We start from the raw sequence: 21,062 nt of genomic DNA on the forward strand, positions 1-21,062 counted from the left end.
CTTGACCTTTGACCTTTGACCTTTACCTTGCACCATCCCTAGGTTGGGGCTCATCATCATGCCAGGTTTGGTCATAATCGATGCTGTCATGTAGGCTGTGGGAGAGTTGTACACACAGACATACACACATAGATGAACACTACTACTTTATATATAAGAACTGTAAATTTTATTTTACATGAATTCATTGTTTGATACGATACTAAAATAAGAAATATTAAAGTTTCCTTAATCTGTGAAATTTCAAAGAAATGAGTTTTTCTGATATCAGTAAAGATATTAGTGATATATATATATATATATATATATATATATATATATATATATTTAGTGGAAATGGTAATTAATAAAAACTGAAGACTGCTAATCTTTGTCAGTGCAATGTCTGCCACAAAGCAGGGCATACAGTAGATTTCAGGTTTTTACGCCAGAGTTTTCCTTCTCCTAGATGCATGTATCACGAAGACTTGCGATGCATCCTCATCTTTCTGTAAAAGTCTGAGGATGCTACAGACGGCCAAAAAAACGGCCAAGTAGCTGAAACAATAATGTAACTTAACAGAAAGATAAAGTAATAAAAAATAAAACGCATATTTGCTCTACAGCGGTATTGAGCACTTTCTTCAGTTTTTATTAATTACCATTTCCACTATATATATATATATATATATATATATATATATATATATATATATATATATATATATATTCGTTGACACACCGGTTTTTGCCAGATCACCCAAGTTAAGCAACGATGAGCCTGTCCGGTATAAGATGAATGGCCATTTGGGAAAGCTAGGTGCCGTATATATCGCGCCTAGACATAGAAATTTCTAGGTTGCTATCAGGGGCCGCGTTTAATTAATTAGGAGAGATGCATCGCAAGTCTTCGTGATACATGCATCTAGGAGAAGGAAAACTCTGGCGTAAAAACCTGAAATCTACTGTATGCCCTGTTTTGTGGCAGGCATTGCACTGACAAAGATTAGCAGTCGTACTAAAAGTGTAGTTGGTTCTACACAAAGCATTCACCATTATAAACAAATCATCTTTGTGGATTTCTGAATAACATAGTTGCTGTGGTGAAGCTCATTAGTCGAAATCAAAAGGAAGGTCCATTATATAATATATATATATATATATATATATATATATATATATATATATATATATATATATCCGCTTAACATTTACAGGCAACATGAATGCAAAGAAGGTGGGGTTCCACTTACCTTGCTATTCTAACGTCGCAAGAACACACAAACAAAAATAAATAGGGGAAAAAAATCTGAAAAAGTATTTTTTGAAGTGCAAATAAAATGCATTTATTCGTGGTTCCTCCAAAGCAACGTACTACACTATCTTGCAAAAGTTCTTTCACATACACACATGTGCTTTTTGAAAGTCTCTCTCCTCGCCACCTCGCACCGGCCGTCAGCCAACGCTTTCTCGCCCTCGACTTTACACGTTTGTCTTGCCCGGTACCAAACCTTGCTTCTTTTTTCGACCATGTGCTGTGTTTTTCTCTTCTTTTCTTGTGGTGCAAGCTCGCGCACGCTTGCTAATTTGCAGACATGCTTTACCGTCTGCTGCTGCTAATTTTTTCACACACGTGCCCCACACACTCTGTTACACTATAAAATTATTCAATACTGGAATGTATCTTATACATCTACAAAGTCGTCATTCGCACATGCATGGAGTATAGTTGCCACATCTCAAATCTCAAATCTAATCAGTTCCATATTATCAGTCATGATCCATCCTCGGTCACATCACCAAAATGTTACAACCATGTGCCTGTTTTACAAGTGTTTAATAGAAATGAACACACAACACTTGTGCTTCTTAGACGTACGCACTACCGATTAACCCAGCAAACAGAAAAATCCCGACTTTACTGTTGCGGTCCCAAGATGCCGGAAAGCCTTCTACAATGTGTGTAGTGGTGGCATGTACACACAGTAACAGCCATATGAATATATTACGGAGTTTACCGAACTTCATCATCTCGACTGCGGCCAAAAAAATGATCATAAATATTCAGAAGTTTAAATATACCTTGAACACACATTCAGAAAAAAATTATATACACCTATATATATAAAGTAGTAGCGTTCGTGTGTGTCTGTGTGTACAACTACCAATCTCCAAAGAAATATAAAGGCCATATGTGTACACGTCTCCTGGTCAAGAAATATTGATGCCCATATTAGGATACTTCTGTCAAAGGAGACATTATATTGTATACGGACTTTCAATATATAGCATTCTTTAAACCACTTTTTCATTACTGAGTTACGGTCATTAACATATCACATTAAATGCAATCTATTTAAATAATTACCCCGATGACTTACTTATTCGATATAATAGCTTTGTTTTTTTAATTACTTAGTTTATTTAAATTTCAAGTTATGTTTGATTTAATTTATTTTATCTGAAATCTAAAACTGTTTTATTTTCAAACCAAAAACCAGAAAACTAAAAGGGGAAATAACTGTGATAGCTTAATTGAAAAATTGTTTTAAATGGAGCACGTTATTAAATATTTGCTGTTTTTTGTTTTCATTTCGCCTACAAACAGCATCTTGTTAGTCGCAAATTGTCATCTAGTTTAAGCTGAATTATTTTTTTTATTTTAATTTGGAGGAAATTTTTTTTCGCTTATTCTTACTTTTTAAGTAACCTTTTTTATTTGTTAGAGAAAAATATATAAAGCAAATGTTCTCATTTACTTGCATCCTCACGAGGGCAGAGTTAATCACAGAGACACATGTGAACAAAATCCATCATCCCCTGCTCTTTTTGTTTTTTGTTTATAAAATTTAATCGGTGTTGCCCAGGATTTATTATAATAATTATACCACAGCAAGTGTGTTTAATTGCCTGCGAAACATATTTTCTTCATAATTTATTTAATATCTTAAATTAAAAATGGTCAATTTTTACGACGTGACCCAGCGTCGTTTAACCCCTAGAAGAAAATGGTCAATGTCAAGTTTCTTTCCAACTCCTCAAAAAACTTGAAAATGACGACTTTTAATGGTTTGCGATAGTGCAAAAAATATCACATTTAAATTTGGGGCAGATAAGTAGTTTTCATGATATGAAAAATTAATTTTTTTAAAAGTGGGGGATCACTTTCCTATATAAATTTAATGTAAAATGAGCACCCACTTTCTAATCACCTAATAATTTCTTCATATCATAAAACAAATTTAACTGTAATATTCGTTTTTAGCACCACCGAAAACCGGCGCTGTTTTTTACTAAGAGATTCGTTTATTTTTCATAATTTAGGATGTAAATAATGCTGTCAGTAAGCTTACACGAGCTGTTTACAAAAATATATTTTTGTTTTTCATTTTTTTTTTTTTGAGGCGGGTATTCAATTAGAGAATTTGTATAGATTTTACCAGGTCCTTCTGTAGTTTACTTAATCGCCTCCTAATGTAAACAGAATTTTGTGAAATGTTAAACTGCAGAGGCACCTGCTCACAACTATACAAGTTGTATAATGAAAAAAGAATGAAAAACAAAAGTATGCTTTTGTAAACTTACTAACAGCATAATTAGCGCCATAAATTATGAGATGAAAAAATGAACGCATCTCTTAGTAAAAAAAAACAGCGCAAATTTTCGGGGGTGCTGAAAACGAATATCACAGTTAAATTTGTTTTATGATATGAAGAAATTACTAGGTGACAAGAAAGTGGGTTCTCATTTTACGTTAAATTTATATAGGAAAGTGATCCCCGACTTTTTGAAAAAGTAATTCCTTCATGTCATGAAAACTACTTATCTGACCCAAATTTAAACGTAATATTCGTTTTCAGCACCACCGAAATCTATTAAAAGTCGTCATTTTAAAGTTTTGGGGGGAGTTGGAAAGAAACTTGATATTGACCCAAAAAATTAAGACCTGTTTTTTTTGTGGCCTAATACGTTTAAGCAGTCTTTATAAATAATATGGAAGAAGAACTTTTGAAAAAAAAAATAACATTTTAGCGTGGGGAATAACTTTTCTATATAAATTTAACGTAAAATGAGAACCCACCTTTTGGCCACAAAGCGTTCAATCAGACATGTCATCTCTAGCATTTTTTCAAGTTTGCCGATCGAGGGGGGGGATAAGACATGACAAATACAATTTTTTTTAGTTTTTTGTGGTGGGGGTGGGGGCGGGAATTACATTTGAAACATAAAATAACGATAAATTTAATTCATTTTTATGAAACCATGATGTACTTTCACCTAACAATTTTATAAACAGACGAACCCCAAAATAGGACAAATTCAATTTTTTTGTAGGGGGGGATGATTACATTAGAAATGTAAAATGACGAAAAATGTCATTTAATTGTTTTGGGAATTAATTTTTGGTAGATCTTTTTTTTGTGTGTGTGATTGCACGGGCATTCACTGCTATTTTTATTGATACAAAAGTTGTAATGATTTATTTTTAATTATCTTTTCTTTTGGGGGGGTCTTTCCAGTGCTCAATATCCGGAGAATAGTTTCTTCTCTTTGTAGCCCTTTTGCCGAAATATCTGGTGGAGAGGGTATCACATACTTCTTTTTTGGGGGCAGTTACATTTGCATGTTTTCATCCGTTCTTTTATTTTTGTTGTGGGGGTATCCACGTTGCCCATGATGAAAATAATTAGTTAATTAGTATACCGGTGTGTTTCAAACAGAACTTCATGCCAACCCAGGCAACGCTGGGTACCCATGCTAATATATATATCTGTCGTTGGTTAGATGACCACATCCCTTCTTTAGGACTAAGTAAGTACACTCAATAGTCGGGTTCAGCTGCAGTTTTCTTGATCTGTTTTAGTTAATATCATTTCTTGTGTGTGCGTGTTAGCTCAAGTGGCAGAGTACCCGCCTCGCATGCAAGAGATTAGTGTTCGAATGCCGAGTTCGGATGTGTCTAACTGATTAGCTCAAATGAAGGCGAAACTCGAGCTTTGCACTTACAGTTTTTTGGGTTTTTTTTGGCTTTCATAGCTCTTGTGAGCTACGAAGTTTTCTAACTGTAGAAATAATTATATATGCATGCATATATGCATACACACACACATATATACACACATCAAAGAATTAATTTATCTGAGAGCTTACCGTAAGGATCGACAAACTGCGGTTCCCGCTGCGTTGAAAGATTGTAATGATGCCATTGACATTCTTTCTCAACAAAATTCACTAATACATCCTGTAATAAAGAGAAAAGTTTTAAAAAATATTGCATTCTAAAAAAAAAAAGAAGCAAAATATTTTATCAGTGAAAAGACATGAATTAAAAAAGACGGGTTGTAGTGTCTTGAAGATGAAGATGAACAATTAGGTTATCTTTTGACGAGAATGCATGAGTTTTACTCCCGAAAAAAAAAATTGTACGTAAGAAAATAGAAATAATTCATGGAGATTCGTATTATTTGGAAAAATCGAACTATTGTTCTCATCTTGAATGTAATTCGCACAACGTTTTCACCGATATAACCTCCCACCTTCTTAAGGTGTATCTTCTTAAACTCGGGAACCTTACTGTTGAACTCGATAATAATCACGAAATTCCGTACGGTACTTTTTATTTGCTCCATGAATCACTTAATAACTGGGTAGAAGTCCTAAGTAATTCACAATTGTATTTGTTGAGTGTCTCCCAAACTGGGTTAGTTGGTTGTTTTTGTTTTACGGCATATCAACTCGTTTCAGGTTATTTAATGCCGAATCCAGTGATTTTGAAGAAAATCTTTTAATACGATATATATTTGTTTGTATTTTCAAGTCGGTTTCTATGTAACCCATAGTTGGGACCCTAACAGGTACTACCACTCCGGGTCAGAGTGGACATGAGAGCAATGGCAATTAAAGGGTGGCGCCACAGTCCCCAAAGCCCGCAAGTTGGGGTCCCACCATCGGATATAGTTTCAGGTCATATCCAGGACGCCCCGAACTGAGGATTGAACTTTCAACGTCCAAAAGAGTGTAACTTTCAATTGAATTTTATCACTACGTTATGGGATCTGATTTCGACAGAAGGATTCTCAAGTTCGACAAGATACACTCAAGCAAGGTTGGAGGTTACATCGACTGAAACGTTGTAAAAACAACACTTAAGATGAGAACAGTAGTCCGAATAATTCAAATAATACGAATTATCAATCCTTGTCTTAAAAATTCAGAAATGTGTCGAATTAATAATGATAGGTTTTAGAAATGTTATTTATCTTCCGCCTACGGAGAGAAATTATGATACAAAGTCAGAAAATTAGGATTTGAAAAGCCAGCGCTCTAGTAGATGAGCACTTTTGCTAACCAAGTAATGTCTAGTAGCTCCGTCGGTATTCCCCGGTAAGGACGCATCAAGTGATTAGCAATGAACGAGAAGGTAAAGGACGAGAAGGTAAAGCATGGATGGTTGGCTTCCTAGAACTTTCCAGAACTAAACCTCAAATCGTCAAAAACAAATTCACTTTAACAATGGTCTAGGCTCTGCAATCTTGTAGCCCCGAACCTTTTAGAGAATAAGAAGAGTAATGACGTGGGTTAATCTAATAATTTCACATTGGAGACTAATGCAATGGAAAACATAAATGTACAGAACAAGTTTTGTGAATAAGTGTCATCGTTAAAACTTATTAAAGGATGATTGTTCGGATAACTGCTTTACACTTTCTAACGCCTCAATTAATGTATTTCTGTTAATCGTGTATTCTGGTAATTGCGATCATCAAATGCACGCATTGGTAATGTAATAAAGCATATTTCCATTATCCAATGAATACTCATCCGATACAATGGGCTTCTGTTGCAGTGCAGAGAGGACGATATCAACCAGTGTTGTGGAAACTGGATAAAAGGAATTAGTCAAATCCAGTAAGGTAGGATAAAATGAGATGAAGAAAAGAGATCGGATCCCAGTGAGTTTGGGGTTCTATAGACTGGCACGGGTGACCTCTAATGGAGCTGTGCTTTGACAAATAAAAATAAATAGTAAACGTAAAAAAGTAATAGCTAAGGAATAGTTTGAAAAAAAAGCCCACTTTGTTTCGTGCCAGGGAAAACAGTTCAGAAACGAAACTCGTTTGATAATCACAAAAACAGACAAATGAATATAACAGTTGCCAAATTAAAAATGGACTACGCAGGCACAGAGAATACGAGATCATTTTATTTTAAATAATTGATTCTCTGAACGTTATAACTTTAATGATTGGATCAAACAGCGAGTAAACAATATTGCTACTTTTTTTTTTTTTTATTCACTCCAAGCAAGGCAAATTAATATTTGGCCTGGTCAGTATAAGATGAGTGAGTGTATGTAGGAGGAGGTCGACAACTCTCTACAAGAACTGAAAAATCCTAACGTCGTCATCTCGCCTAACCTGGATATACATGCGACTGGAGATCGCTTGTGAATTTATTTTCGATATTTTTTTTCCCCCTGAGACGTCCATATCGGGAATGCCGACAGGTCTGCTCCGTCATTTTTTGCATGACAGAGTAAACCTTCTCTAAGCTACTTTCCTAGTCTCGTATCACACCATAGGAAGACGATAAACAAACCTAACCGAGGGTTTTCCTATTAACCTCAAAGCAATCAAAATCTAATCCATAGTTGAGATGTCACTTCTCTATTGGTTGAGGATGCTATGTATGGTCCTCTACAGTTCTAGGAAGCTCACCTTCCCTGGCTTTGCCTTCTCACTCTTTGAGTAGGTGTTGGTTCATTGCTAATCGCCTGCTATGCCCCTGTCGCAGAATTCTGACAGGCCTGATTAGGCATTTTTTGAAGGTCAATGTCTTCTTCCAATATGGCGCAGGCTTTTCTTCTCGATAAACGTCGTTAAAAATGAAAATTTCGGCACACGCAAATCCTTAACAACCTCTGCAATTAAAATTAAACCATGTTTTCCAATATCAGTCTTAGCTCAATTAGTTTGGAATCCATTATTTTTTTTTTTTTTTTTTTTTTTTTACCATTGTATAACACTACCGAGATTCTATGAAAATTCCCTTTTGTTTTCTACGGGGATCGTTCCAAAAGTAAAGACTTCATATTTTTAACTCCAAAACTAAAACATTGAAGAGCTACGAAGACGGAAGTTTTACCATTAAAACAAGCGACATTTTGTGCTCCAGAATTTATTTTTTATATAGTCACCACCATCCTCAATGCACTTTAATCGGCCTCTTTTGGGGGTGCTGGATGTAAAAGTCCGGAGCACGCTTTTTTCATCTATATCTCTGTCGACACTTTGAAATCGACGAACCCTTCTCCTAACTGTGTTGACATAAACTGCATCGACTTCGTAAACGTTCAACAGGCACAGGTGAATGTTGATCGGTTAAATGTTTTGTACATGTAGAAATTCAATGACGCATTTCTGCTTCTGACGCATGCTCATGACAAGGATTTCTTTCTTTTAGAGTTTCACCCCAGTAACATATGCAATAGAGAGATGAAACTTTCAGGTCAGGAATGCATAAGGTGAGTCATCATAACAATGCAATTTGCAATCCTTTCTGATCCATTCGGACTGAATAAAAAAAAATAGTAGGAATTACTTTTGGAACGTACCTCGTATTTAATGTACTGTTAATGATATTCCATTTTGTTCTCGGGATAAATTTTATAAAGGGGAAAGGAAAACCTGACTTTTTTCTTTTCTGTAATAATAATTGTCATTTTGGGCCAAATATTCGCATTTCCAAGCAACACTGTCAACCGGATGCGACGCACAATTTTACTAATCATCAGTAAATTAAAAAGATATAGTTGCCTTGTATTCTTCGCATATCCAAGCAACGTTGAAGGAAGCAACTTCAGTTCCAGCTGCAGCTGCCATCATGTAATAAAATAGAGCCAATTCTCTGCAAAGAAAAAGATGATGATGATGATAATAATAACAACAACAACAACAACAATAATAAGATTAATAATAATAATAATAATATCAACAACAACAACAACAACAACAATAATAAGATTATTATTATTATTAATAATAATAATAATAATAATAATAATATCAACAACAACAACAACAACAACGGGACCTATGGAAATTCCGCATGGGACTCATTCGTATGTAATGTATTGATGTTGGCATTCTGCAGACGTTCAGTGTAAATGGAGACACTCTGATATTATTGTAGCTCTTTTGTTAAAACTGCAAAATTATTTATCTAAGCAAGCAGGCACGCCTGACGTAGCCCCGGTCTTAAAGTACGCTTAAATATGATATTGTAATTCTTGCAGAACTTGAGTTCCTTCAACTATAATCGTAACTGAAGCCAAAACTTATGAAGAATTCTTGTTAAAATTATTTTTAATTTAAAAAAAAAATAGATTACTGCAGTGCTATCAGCTATAATCGAAACCGAAACCAAAAATTATAAGGAATTTTTGGTCAAATTATTTATTACAAGAAATGGAGGTCCATAACAAACGACATAGCCATGATGCCCCTTAACAATATACTAAGAAAATGTCAAGCCGGATACAAGTTCAATAATGTAGACAAAAGAATGACCGCCTAATACACATGGATGCCCTCAAACTCTTTGCGAAATGCAAAAAAAAAAGAACTAGAGACGCTAATAAACACAATCAGAAGCTTTAGCGGGGATATCCGATATCGAGATCAGATAACCGAGGATGGAATTCGGGATAGAAAAGTGCGCATTGTTGATGATAAGAAGGGGAAAACTGGAAGCAACGGAAGGTATGGTACTACCCAACCAAACGGAGATGAGGACACTAGGTAAACATGAAAGCTACGAATATCTTGGAGTTCTTGAAGAAGACACTATCAAAGCAATAGAAATGAAAGAGAAAATTGGACAGGAATATCTCAAAAGAAAAATAAAACTCCTCGAAACTTTAGTATATAGTAGAAACTTAATTAAATGTATAAACACATGGGCTGTATCGTTAGTAAGATACTCTTGACCGTTTATAGATTGGACCAAAGAAGAACTTGACCAGAAGACCAGGAAACTCATGACTATACACAATGCACTACACCCAAAGTATGATACTGACGGGGGAAGAGGGGTAGTTTTTATAGAAGCTTTCGTGAATAACACAAAAAAAGAATTAGAAAAATATATAATGCAGAACACTGAAAATATAATTACCGCAGCAGGAGAAACTGAAAACACAAACATGGTAGAAAAAAGAAGAGAGCGAGGATGAGACGAGGAAACAAAATGGGAAGATAGACAGCTACACGGACGACTCATAAGGATGAAAGTAACGAAAACGGACTTGACTACAAAAAGGAAACCTAAACAGAAATTGAATCCCTAATAACAGCTGTACAAAACAACGCAATCAGAACCAGCCACATCAAAGCAAGGACCGACAAGGCACGAGAAAACAGCCTTTTCTATTTAACAATTGTTAAAATGGACATCTTAATATATTTAGTCATTAATATGTGAGCGACTTCATATAGATTAACTATTTTCCATATTTCTTTGAAGAGCTAACTTTACCTCTGTGTGTGTGTGTGTGTGTGTGTGCGCGCGCACGCGCGTGCGCGCGACCACCGACTTAAAATTTGATGTATTTTTTTTTATTTTGATCTATAATATAAATTCGATTTGTTTTTTAGCCGGTAAAAATACGTTCTATAGGGTTAAAATTGAAAAAAAAAACAAAATTAACTTGGCAGGCGTAAGTAAATTTAAATTTCTCTTGCACACAAGCGAAAATATATATTTATATTTTAAAATCGTTTTTTTTTTTTTTTATAATTACATTTTCACCACAAACAAGGCACAGAGCCACTTTGATGTCGGGAGCTACTATCAGGGAAATAAGTTGCAGGAAGTTGAGCAGCAAAATGTCGGGATTTTGAAGGGAATTCCAAAGTATAGCAGTTCTAGGGAAAAAAAAACTATTAGATTAGAAGGTTTTCTTAAATCTAGGGGTCACTACTGTTTAGGGGGTGGGATTTAGCTGCTTGTCGGGTTTGTCGGAGGTATTTACGTCGAGGAGGTACAAGGGCTTGCAGTTCGTCAGAGCATCCACCATTAAAATACTTGTAAAACATTTAGAAGGATGAAATATTTCGTCGATGAGACAGAGATTGAAGCTTACATGACAGTTCAGGACCTATCAGGTTGGCGACTCTCTTTTGAACCCTGTCCAGGAGTCAGAGACTAGTAGCAGATGCACCATCCCAAATTTGACAACAATACTCCATACTTCATAATACATGGGCGAATTGTGGCCTTGTAGATGTACCGAATACTTTTAGGTGTAATTAACTTTCTAGCACGGTAGAGAGAGCCACCTTCTTCGCAACAGTCTCGGTGTATCTGTTCCAACGAATGTTACCTGTGTTAAATTTTAACGTTTTTTTTTTATCCCTTTGATAATACTAAGACTAGAGTATTAAATGATTTGGTTTAATTCTAGCCAATGGCACCCAACTCATTTTTTGAAATTTTTGAAATCATTACTCGTATATATTGGGTACAATATAATAATCAACACAGTATTGGCTCTGTAATAATAAAAACAAAACCCGCATGAATTAAATACCATATTTATATGTATTTTACGACCCGGCAACATCGGTGAAGCATTACTATAACGTACATTATAATAATCGATAGAAGATTGGTTTTATAATAATAATCGATAGAAGATTGGTTTTATAATAATAATAATGCATACGAAATCTGCGTGAATTAAAATATTATATTTAAAGATATTTTACGACCGGGAAACATCATGTGGTGTGCTAGTATATATATATATATATATATATATATATATATATATATATATATATATATATATATATTCAGAATGTGAGAGATTACACAATTACTTCCATAGCTAAAAACCGCCGCAGCTCACAAGAGCCGAGACAGCCAACAACCCGGAAGTCCAAGACTCGAGTTTCGACCTCATTTGGGCTCATCAGCTAGATATATCCGAACTCTGGATTCGAAAACCGAGCCTCTTGCACGCAAGGCGAGCACTCTGCCACCTGATCAAACCCGCCGCACACACACAAGAAAATGTAATAAGTAACACAGATCAAGCAAACTGCGGCGAAATCCAACTATGAAATGGACCTCCTTCGCCTGGAACAAGGGATGTGGTCATCCTACGAAACTATAACCCAAGACGATGCCTCCCAAGTAGGAATTTTATAATCGCTAGGACGATGCCATCCAAGAAACAAACCTAGCAAGCCATTAGTAATAGAATTTTCAGAATTTGAGCGATTATATAATTATTTTCATATTCAAACAACTCCGCAGCTTACAAGTATATCACAAATATATGTACATGTGTGTCTATGTGCGTGAGTGTGTGTGTGTGTGTGTGCGCACGCGCGTGCGTGCGCGTGTGTGCGCGCGCGTGTGCGACGCATGCGTTTACTTACGTGTTACCATTTCTGTAAGCGTGTAGACCTTTCCTGAGCATTTGTCCCAACGCTGGATTCTTCTCGGCAATATAACGTGCCCACCTTTGACAAAGAGAACAGACAAAAATTACATTATGTCAATAAACCAGCAAGGGTACCTGGTGTTGCCAGGGTAATTCTTTTAATAAAATCCAATTTTGTAATATTTAAATATCCACAAAAAAAAATAAAAGTGTCCTACGAACAAGGTTAGTTTCTATTTTGTATTTCGTGGCGTATTAATTTCGGTGATGGTTTTGTAGGGGAGAGTGGGATCAAATGAACGAACTGATTAGGATTCTGTTGTCATGAAGTTAATTTTGTTTTAATATTTCACATAGCTTTTATGTCTACTTATATATAAAAGACACTTTCTGTGTGTCTACCTGTGTGGGGAGTCTTTGTGAGTTCGTTCCCCATGGACTCCGAAACGGCTAGGCGGATTGTTTCGAAATTTCACACGAACATACTTTATGTGTCAGCGAGTGTTTTGTATCAGAGAATGCTTTTAATAAGTATCGCAAATCGATAATCGAAAAAATTATATTAAAAGAAAAAAAAATTCGGATTTTGACCAAACTTAACACTTTTATGCAGTTTAACATCACAAGTGCTTTTGAGTAGTTTTATCACCGCAAAAGCAGAAGGACCCAGGAGTATAAAATCAACTTTAAATTCTTTGATAAGACAGGGGAGCGTATAAAATGAATGTTTCGGTTGAGATCACGATTCTACAATAATTCATGATTTGTGCATTTTAAACTTTATATAAAAATCAGTTCGTCCATTTTAGTAGATTCTCTACAGTGCAATGTAGACTCCACAGTGCAATGTATTGTGGACTAAGTAATTGTGCGAAGGAGTATAAAACTTTCTTCAAATGCATTGCGGTAATTCCCCGACTAGAGCAGGCAATCTATCGATTTGATGAAAAATGGCAATTTCACCGATTTTGATGAGAATAAAAGTATTGGAAATGTGCAACATTTATTTATCCTCATTCAATCCCGGGCAACGCCGGGTCTCCCTGCTAGTATAAACTAAATCTGACCTTTTCTATGCGTTGGCTGTGGTTGTATTAGCGATGCAAGCGACTTCCTGTTTTGAAAGTAGTCCGCACTAAACTGTGTAACTTAATCTCAACACCACGAAGAAAATGTTAGATGACAAATAAGCACATCTAAAGAGTGATCATTATTGTAACAAATTGGGGCCCTATGATAGCTAGCGAGTAAGTTAGCTAGATAAATATTTAATACACAGCAGAGCTTTGTAAATCGGGGTAGACAGCTTGAAACAAATAAATATTACATGTTTGAAAGCAAATAGTAAAGATTTGAAAGATCGAGAATTCACTAGAACAATAAAGATATGATAAGAGTGAAACGCTAATATCGACTTTATTTTCAAGCGCCAAAGCTGATTAGAGTTCCGGAACGGCTGAATATAGGAACGACCGAATTGTAATAATCAGAAAAACACGGGAGCATACGATGAGGGCGCTTCAATTGTATAGTTCATATAGCTTTGATTCAGTTAGAGATGTATTGGCATGAGGATATGTATCGGCTCTTTTACGTCCGGCAAGCAAAAGGGGCGTTATAACTTAAGACGAAATACGAAAAAGGAGAAATACAACTCAATTCGACTCGACGTGCATTTATTTATTTATTTATTTTTACACAGGAATAATCACTTATCAAGGCCCGGGGGTCACTAGGGAATAAGGGTTAATGGATATACGTAAATGTGATTTTAGCGTAGTAAACATAATTCGAATTACTTAGGATGACGGTTCATCAAGAACTTGGGCCTAAAGACTATCAGATTGTAGTCAGCTGGAAAGCAGGCCAACAGAAGAGAGTTCCATAGGCGTGCAGTTCTACGAAAGAAGCTTTGTTCATGGAATCTACATTTAGTTTAGACACAGATAAAGAGTGTGGGAAACTATTAATAGTGGTTTTCGTGAAAGTTTGGCAGGGGGGCATAGATTGAGGCTCAGACGAGCATCTGCCATGGAAAAAACGATAAAGCAGAGACTGGCTCACAACGTCTCTTTTGTGAGAAAGAGATTGCAGGGAAGAAAACTGAAATAAAGTTACATTAAAACCTGCAACAAGAAGTTGCTTTGGTGTTACTTTGCATGCAACCAATTTGGAAGGATCTTTATTTCAGCGTCTACAAGTCGAGTGTCAACCACTGAAGAAGACTTTAAAGCACTGTTCGGATAAAATTTATTCCTTCTGTTTATTAAACTTGTTTATTATATATTTTTACACGGCACGCGCATAAATACACTGTACGTAACATTTTTATTGAAATATGTTTATTGCCACAAGATCAAAGTTGAAAGAGTTGACCTTTGCAGACTTTACCAACCTCCTCCGCCAATTTTGGGTCTAAACAATTGAAATTTTAGATGTAGGTTATCTGGACATGAGTCAAACTTTTAAATATATCGATATATATATATATATATATATATATATATATATATATATATATAGATAGATAGATAATGATATACATATGCACATATAGTTATGAACTGTTCATAACATATATATATATATATATATATATATATATATATATATATATAGGTCCTGGATATGACCTTAAACTATATCCGATGGTAAGGCCCCAGCTTGCGGGCTTTGGGGAGTGTGAAGCCACCCTTTAGTTACCATTGCTCCCAGGTCCACTCTGACCTGGAATTGTAGTACCTGTTAGGGTCGCAACTGTGGGTTAAATAGAAACCGACTTGAAAAAAAACAAAAAAAACAAATATATTTTATTAAAAAGAATTTCTTCAAAATCACTGCATTCGGCATTAAATAACCTGAAAAGGGTTGATATTCCATAAAACAAAAACAACCAACCAACCAACTGATAATTATATATATATATATTGAGAGAGAGAGAGAGAGAGAGAGAGAGAGAGAGAGAGAGAGAGAGATCCAAAAAGCACCCTATTTTGTTTTTTTATCCTAAAGTAGTGTTTTATCATGCTTTTCATATTTTTCAGGTGGTGGAGACAGCAAGTGTGAAATATTTAGTTAATAAATACATTGGAGATAGACAGCTTTCGTAACGTATTTATAAACATGCTTAAATAGTAATGTCTGCTATATATTGATGAACGCTTTTAGAAATAATACTTTTGAATGATTTCATCTATTTTAATATTTAGTCCTGATCGATATTCTTTCATAAATAATGATACATTAAGCAAATCCAGAGAGTGTTTTCAGGTTGATCATACGTGATGTTCTGAATTATATATTTGTTTTTTGATCGATGGACATAAGAAATACTTACTCTACCGCAACATTTTCCTGTCTTGGAATATTGTACGTTCCGCGCATATTCTGATATGCAACCATTAGACCTGCTTCCAACTGACCCATGGTAGCTGCCCATACAAAATATTTGTATGCAACATCCTGTTGGTAAAAACGAATACAATAATTATGAATAACCGAAGAAACGTGCTAGTTCTATAGCAAATTGTATATTTTTAATTTGGGAATAAAAATTTACTTCTGAGCCTTGCCCCCACCAATACTGATACTTATACTACGTTTTCGCCGATGTGAACTACAGTTTGTTTCATGAACAAGTAAATAATAATTAATTTAAAATAAACGTAATAAATATCAGTGCCTAAGGTTTCATTTTTGCTATTATATATCAACACTTTTGATATTATTTAATACGAAAGCACACAATAAAAACGGTTCATAATAAGGAAATAAATTTTTGCAATTTTAGTAGTCGTTCAATCTCTAATCGGATACTGATTAATGTATATAGCACACTGCGTAAAACAAAAGTGGCCTTTATGTATGAAATCGCCAACTGCCATCAACCTCTAATGCATTTATCTTTGTATAAACAAATAGAACTTTCAAGGAATCAACAATATTTACACTGAGATTGTTTTATTCTCAGTGGGTGTTGCGTGATGGTCAAGTAGCCGACTGTTTATCAAGTTTCCATCCCAGTTTGAGGCATTTGCTTGTAAAACCATTTTCAAGAACTGTGTTGTGATACAGCGAAACAGTCTATTTGAAGTTGGTACCATATATATCTCCTTTTTTTTCTTATACGTTAATTCTGAGCTTCGTGGGGGGTCCAGAATGATGGATTCATGCCTGGCGATCACAGACTTAATTTCAGTGAACGTTGGCTTTATATGGGCAAACATCAATGATTCGGATACTATATACAGGGCGGGGATGTATGTGTACATGTGAACGTTTCTTTAAGTATATATGCGTGTACGTGCGCATGTGTGTGCTCGTGCCCGCGACCGCTAGCTAACCCTCTCCAAACAATTAACAACAAAATAAAAACTAAATAAATAAACCGAACCATAGCCCCCCCGCCTCCCAACATAAGCGAACACCCAACAGGTCAAGACATACTTACCAAGAAATCATCTCACCAACGAGACGCCAAAAACTTTAACATTAAGACTCGAATTTTAAAGTAACCCCCTTCCTCCTACCCCCACATATTCCCCTTCCCCCTCCGTGTATCCCTATGCCCTCAGCCACACCAGAAATGAACTTCCCAGGCCCTCCCCCACGAGTTCCTTAAACTCCAAAGCTAAAACATTACCGACATACCAAGCACCCCCTCCCACCTTTCCCCCTTGTTCCCTTACTCTCTTTCTTCCGCCCTTCACGCACCCCTCCCCTGACCTCATTCACTCTTTCACTCTTTCATCCCATAATAACGAACATTTCTGTAAAAGTCTGAGGAAGCTACAGACGGCCAAAAAAACGGCCGGGTAGCTGAAACAATAATGTAACTTAATAGAAAGATACGGCAATAAAAAATAAAACATATAAACGAGTATATATATATATATATATATATATATATATATATATATATATATACATATATATATATATATATATATAAACATAAAAACGAGTATATATATATATATATATATATATATATATATATATATATATATATATATATATATATACTCGTTTCTTATCGTTGAGCACTTTCAGTTGAAATAAAGTCCGTCAATTTAGCTCATATGGGTAGATCAGTATATAATGATTAGATCACTCTATAGGAACATCCCGTTTTAATGTAGCATGTATTTTTAAGCAAACCGCACACACATCCATGCATACACCTTTTAATCAACGCATCAGTTATCGCCCCCTATGGTAACCTCCGTTTTGCCCAACAGGTGGGGGAGGGCCTCTATTTCCTCTTCCGTTTTCTATCTGCCTTCTTTCTCTTCCCACTCCAGACATAGAGCTGACAACACGTGTTTGCCTTCAATTCAAACCTCAAATGTGAGTGGCACGCAAGTTACGTCCACGCCTCGACAGGGCGTTTATCTTTTCTCAGGACAGGTTTCGTACAAACAAACTCTTACACACACAATGAACTTCCAGCACATGCTTCGACGAACTCTTGCATACATTCACGCACGCATATACACAACGAACGTTTATCTACTTGCATGCTAGTTATAAACACACAAACACTCTGTAACGTTCGTAACCTTTCTGTATAAATAAACATTCCTTGCACATATGTAAATATATGATCCTGTCTCAGCGTGCTTCATTTCGATGTCTTAAACGCACTCATAACACGTGCACTTATGTTGATTGTTTTCTTTATTACGCTGTCCTAGTAACAATGACCTCCAACAATTCAGCTTATTGAACACGCAGCCTATTCACGTAACCGGTTCATATACGCAGTCTACAAAGAGGGGATCTAGCTATACAACCGGTATACTAACTGCACACCAGACCCCCAAAAACTCTGACAGAAATTAAAAACATTTAAAAATAAATATTTAATTTTCAACAGTATTTCTCGCGGTTAACGGTGGTCGACTCGATTAGATCCTTGCTAATGGAGTCAGAGATGGCTGCTGTTGTTTGGTTCGAATCTATACTGATGATTCCCGAAAGGATGAAACACTAGTGTCTGTAGGTATGTAATCATATATATATATATATATATATATATATATATATATATATATATATATATATATATAAATTATTAAATGCCTACAGACACTAGTGTTTCATCTTTTGTCCGGTAAGTGCATGCCCATTGGCTGATAGGAAGGGCGCGGTGGATACTAGAAAGCTGATTGGCTAACTAAAATCTCAATAGAAGGTGCATGTATAAAAGGACAGACAACCACAAAATTCGTGCATAAGCCTAAAGAATCCTAGAGTGGATGAAACGCGGAATATTCAGTGTAGCTTAATCGCCATATATATTTTATAACTAACTAACTATATATATATATATATATATATATATATATATATATATATATATATATATATATATATATATATATATATATATACAGGGTGACCCCCCCCCTAAAAAAAAAAAACAAAAGAGGCACTCTAGAACATATGCTGTAGAACGGAGAAAAAAAAAGAAGAAAAAATACATATATATATTAAACCAGCCTACGAAAATTAACCTGCGTTTCTAGCCAATGCATATCTACGGAGGTAGAAAGCCATTAAATATTAAGTTGTCCGAAAAGAAAATCAGATAAAATAGAATAAAAATCTGGGACATCAAAATTAACCTCATCATCACAGTATCATAGCAACGTTAGTAAATTATAATAAAACAAGTGACTCTTTAATTTAGTATCGAAGTTCACGCTATAGATAAAAACCGTAATGAATACACGAAGCCATCACGTTATTTCTATTCATAATAAACAAACTTATATATTTCATTATCTATAGATTTCAGTTCAAACCCTAATGGCAGCAGAGACGATCTTTATTCGTACACTAGCGGGGGTACCCGGCGTTGCCCGAGTGTTTGTTTCCGGGACGCGGGGGGGAGTTTTAAAAAATGTTATGGTAGGTAAGTAGGAAGGATCAAACCCGGAGTCATGAGTAAAAGTAAGAAAATAAAGTGTGAAAGAAAACAAAAAAAAAAAAACATCTGCAACGTTAACAGTTCGGCCACCAAGAAAAGTCCATTCCAATTGTTTAGGAAAAATAAAAAAATTTTTAAAAAAAAACGACTACGGTAGGTCGGCACGAACGTGAAAATATAATGTGAATTGTCCAGCACGCTAACCACTACGCCACAGAGCACTGCAGCTTAGTTTAGTGATTTTAAATAACTTCACATGAAAGAACTACGAAGCCAAACCGGTGTTCTCTTCTCAACTGTACCTTGTGAACGATCCCCAAACGGTGTTAAGTGGTGGCAGGGGGAGAGAGAATTTATTAGAGAGAAAATATTTTACCACTTCCATTGATCTTAACCGATTTTGGCCGTGACTTCTCAGCAGAAAAAGTATAGAAATCTAAGATTATCGAGGAATTTGAGAAATAATAAGCCTATAACACACCTCAGATATTGTTCTGCCGTTTGTGCATATTATATTTGCATGAAATATCTTGATTTTTAATCCTATTAATGTCAAAATCAGACGAGAAAAAATGAGTTCATTTTATTTAGATAGAGAGGGATAGAGAAGATGTATGAAAATTATAGAATAGGACTCACTGCATTTGCCTGTCTGTTTGGATAAATCCCGCTGAAATGCATGTGTCCGAGATGGTAAGCCGCATCTGGGTTGCCTAACCTATTCGCCTGTTCAAAGTAGTTAGCGGCTAATCTGTAATTCTTGTCTTTTTCAAGGGCGAACCATCCAAGGGCGTTCAAGGCTTGTGGATTTCTCTAAAAGAAAAACAGAAAAGAATAGAAATCTTGTATTTATTTATTAGTGGATTAAAAAAATGTATATAGTACAATGAAATGTCATGTGAATTTAATAAAACTTTTTTTTTTTTGCATACAAAGATTTTTTTTAATTATTTAATTTTATTTTTTTTTACATAGGCATCACCACTTATCAAGGCCAAGAGGCCACTCAAGGATAAGGGTTAAAGAGTGTACAGTAGAAATTGGACAACATAGTTATTATTAGTAATGAAAATTTGGTAAATTTGATAACTTATATAGAACGGCTCATCAAGAACTTATTTACGTTAGACTTGAACACAACCATATTGTAGTCAGCCGGAAAGCAGGAAAACGGAAGACAATTCCACAGGCGTACAGTTCTAAGAAAGAAGCTTTGTTCATGGAATCTACGTTTAGGTTTAGGCACAGATAAAGAGTGGGGGGGGAATTATTGATAGTGTGTACAGCTAGACGAGTGTTTCTTGTGAAAGTTTGGCGAGGGGGGACCATAGATCGAAGCTCAGTCGAACACTTTCCATGAAAATAACGATACATCAGAGACAAACTTGCAACATCTCTTCTGTGAGATAGAGGTTGCAAGGAAGAGAAAAGGACATCTCCTACGAGGCTACGAAGTCTATTTTGAACTCATTTATTTTTTTGGTGTTGTAATACAAAAGAATATTTGGATCCATTGCAGTAGTAAATTTTTTTTAAAAGTCAAGAGAACCCGCCTTCTCATATTTAAAAATGTCACCATTACAAACACATAAACATGTAACGTAGCGCGGACAGATACATACACATCCCTGCAAAATGACCTCACCGGTAGAAGAAAACGTATATAAAAAGGAGAAAGAGGACGAGCACAGGAGATTC

At 35.4% G+C, this 21,062-nt stretch overlaps 1 protein-coding gene across 1 annotated transcript in view; it reads right to left on the reverse strand.

Annotated features, from left to right (window-relative positions):
* LOC145248880 (protein sel-1 homolog 3-like) overlaps positions 1–21,062 on the reverse strand; it is a 209,500-nt gene that overhangs the window by 22,329 nt on the left and 166,109 nt on the right. The window contains exons 17-21 of the mRNA XM_080110638.1: positions 20,004–20,177; positions 15,768–15,892; positions 12,426–12,509; positions 8,796–8,886; positions 5,131–5,221 (exon numbers count right to left, since the gene is read on the reverse strand). Of these exons, the coding sequence (XP_079966764.1) occupies positions 5,131–5,221; positions 8,796–8,886; positions 12,426–12,509; positions 15,768–15,892; positions 20,004–20,177 (565 nt within the window). The remainder of the gene's footprint in view (positions 1–5,130; positions 5,222–8,795; positions 8,887–12,425; positions 12,510–15,767; positions 15,893–20,003; positions 20,178–21,062) is intronic.

This window comes from Euprymna scolopes, chromosome 27, assembly GCF_053919585.1.
Source record: "Euprymna scolopes isolate OS-2025 chromosome 27, ASM5391958v1, whole genome shotgun sequence".
Classification (NCBI taxonomy): domain Eukaryota; kingdom Metazoa; phylum Mollusca; class Cephalopoda; order Sepiida; family Sepiolidae; genus Euprymna; species Euprymna scolopes.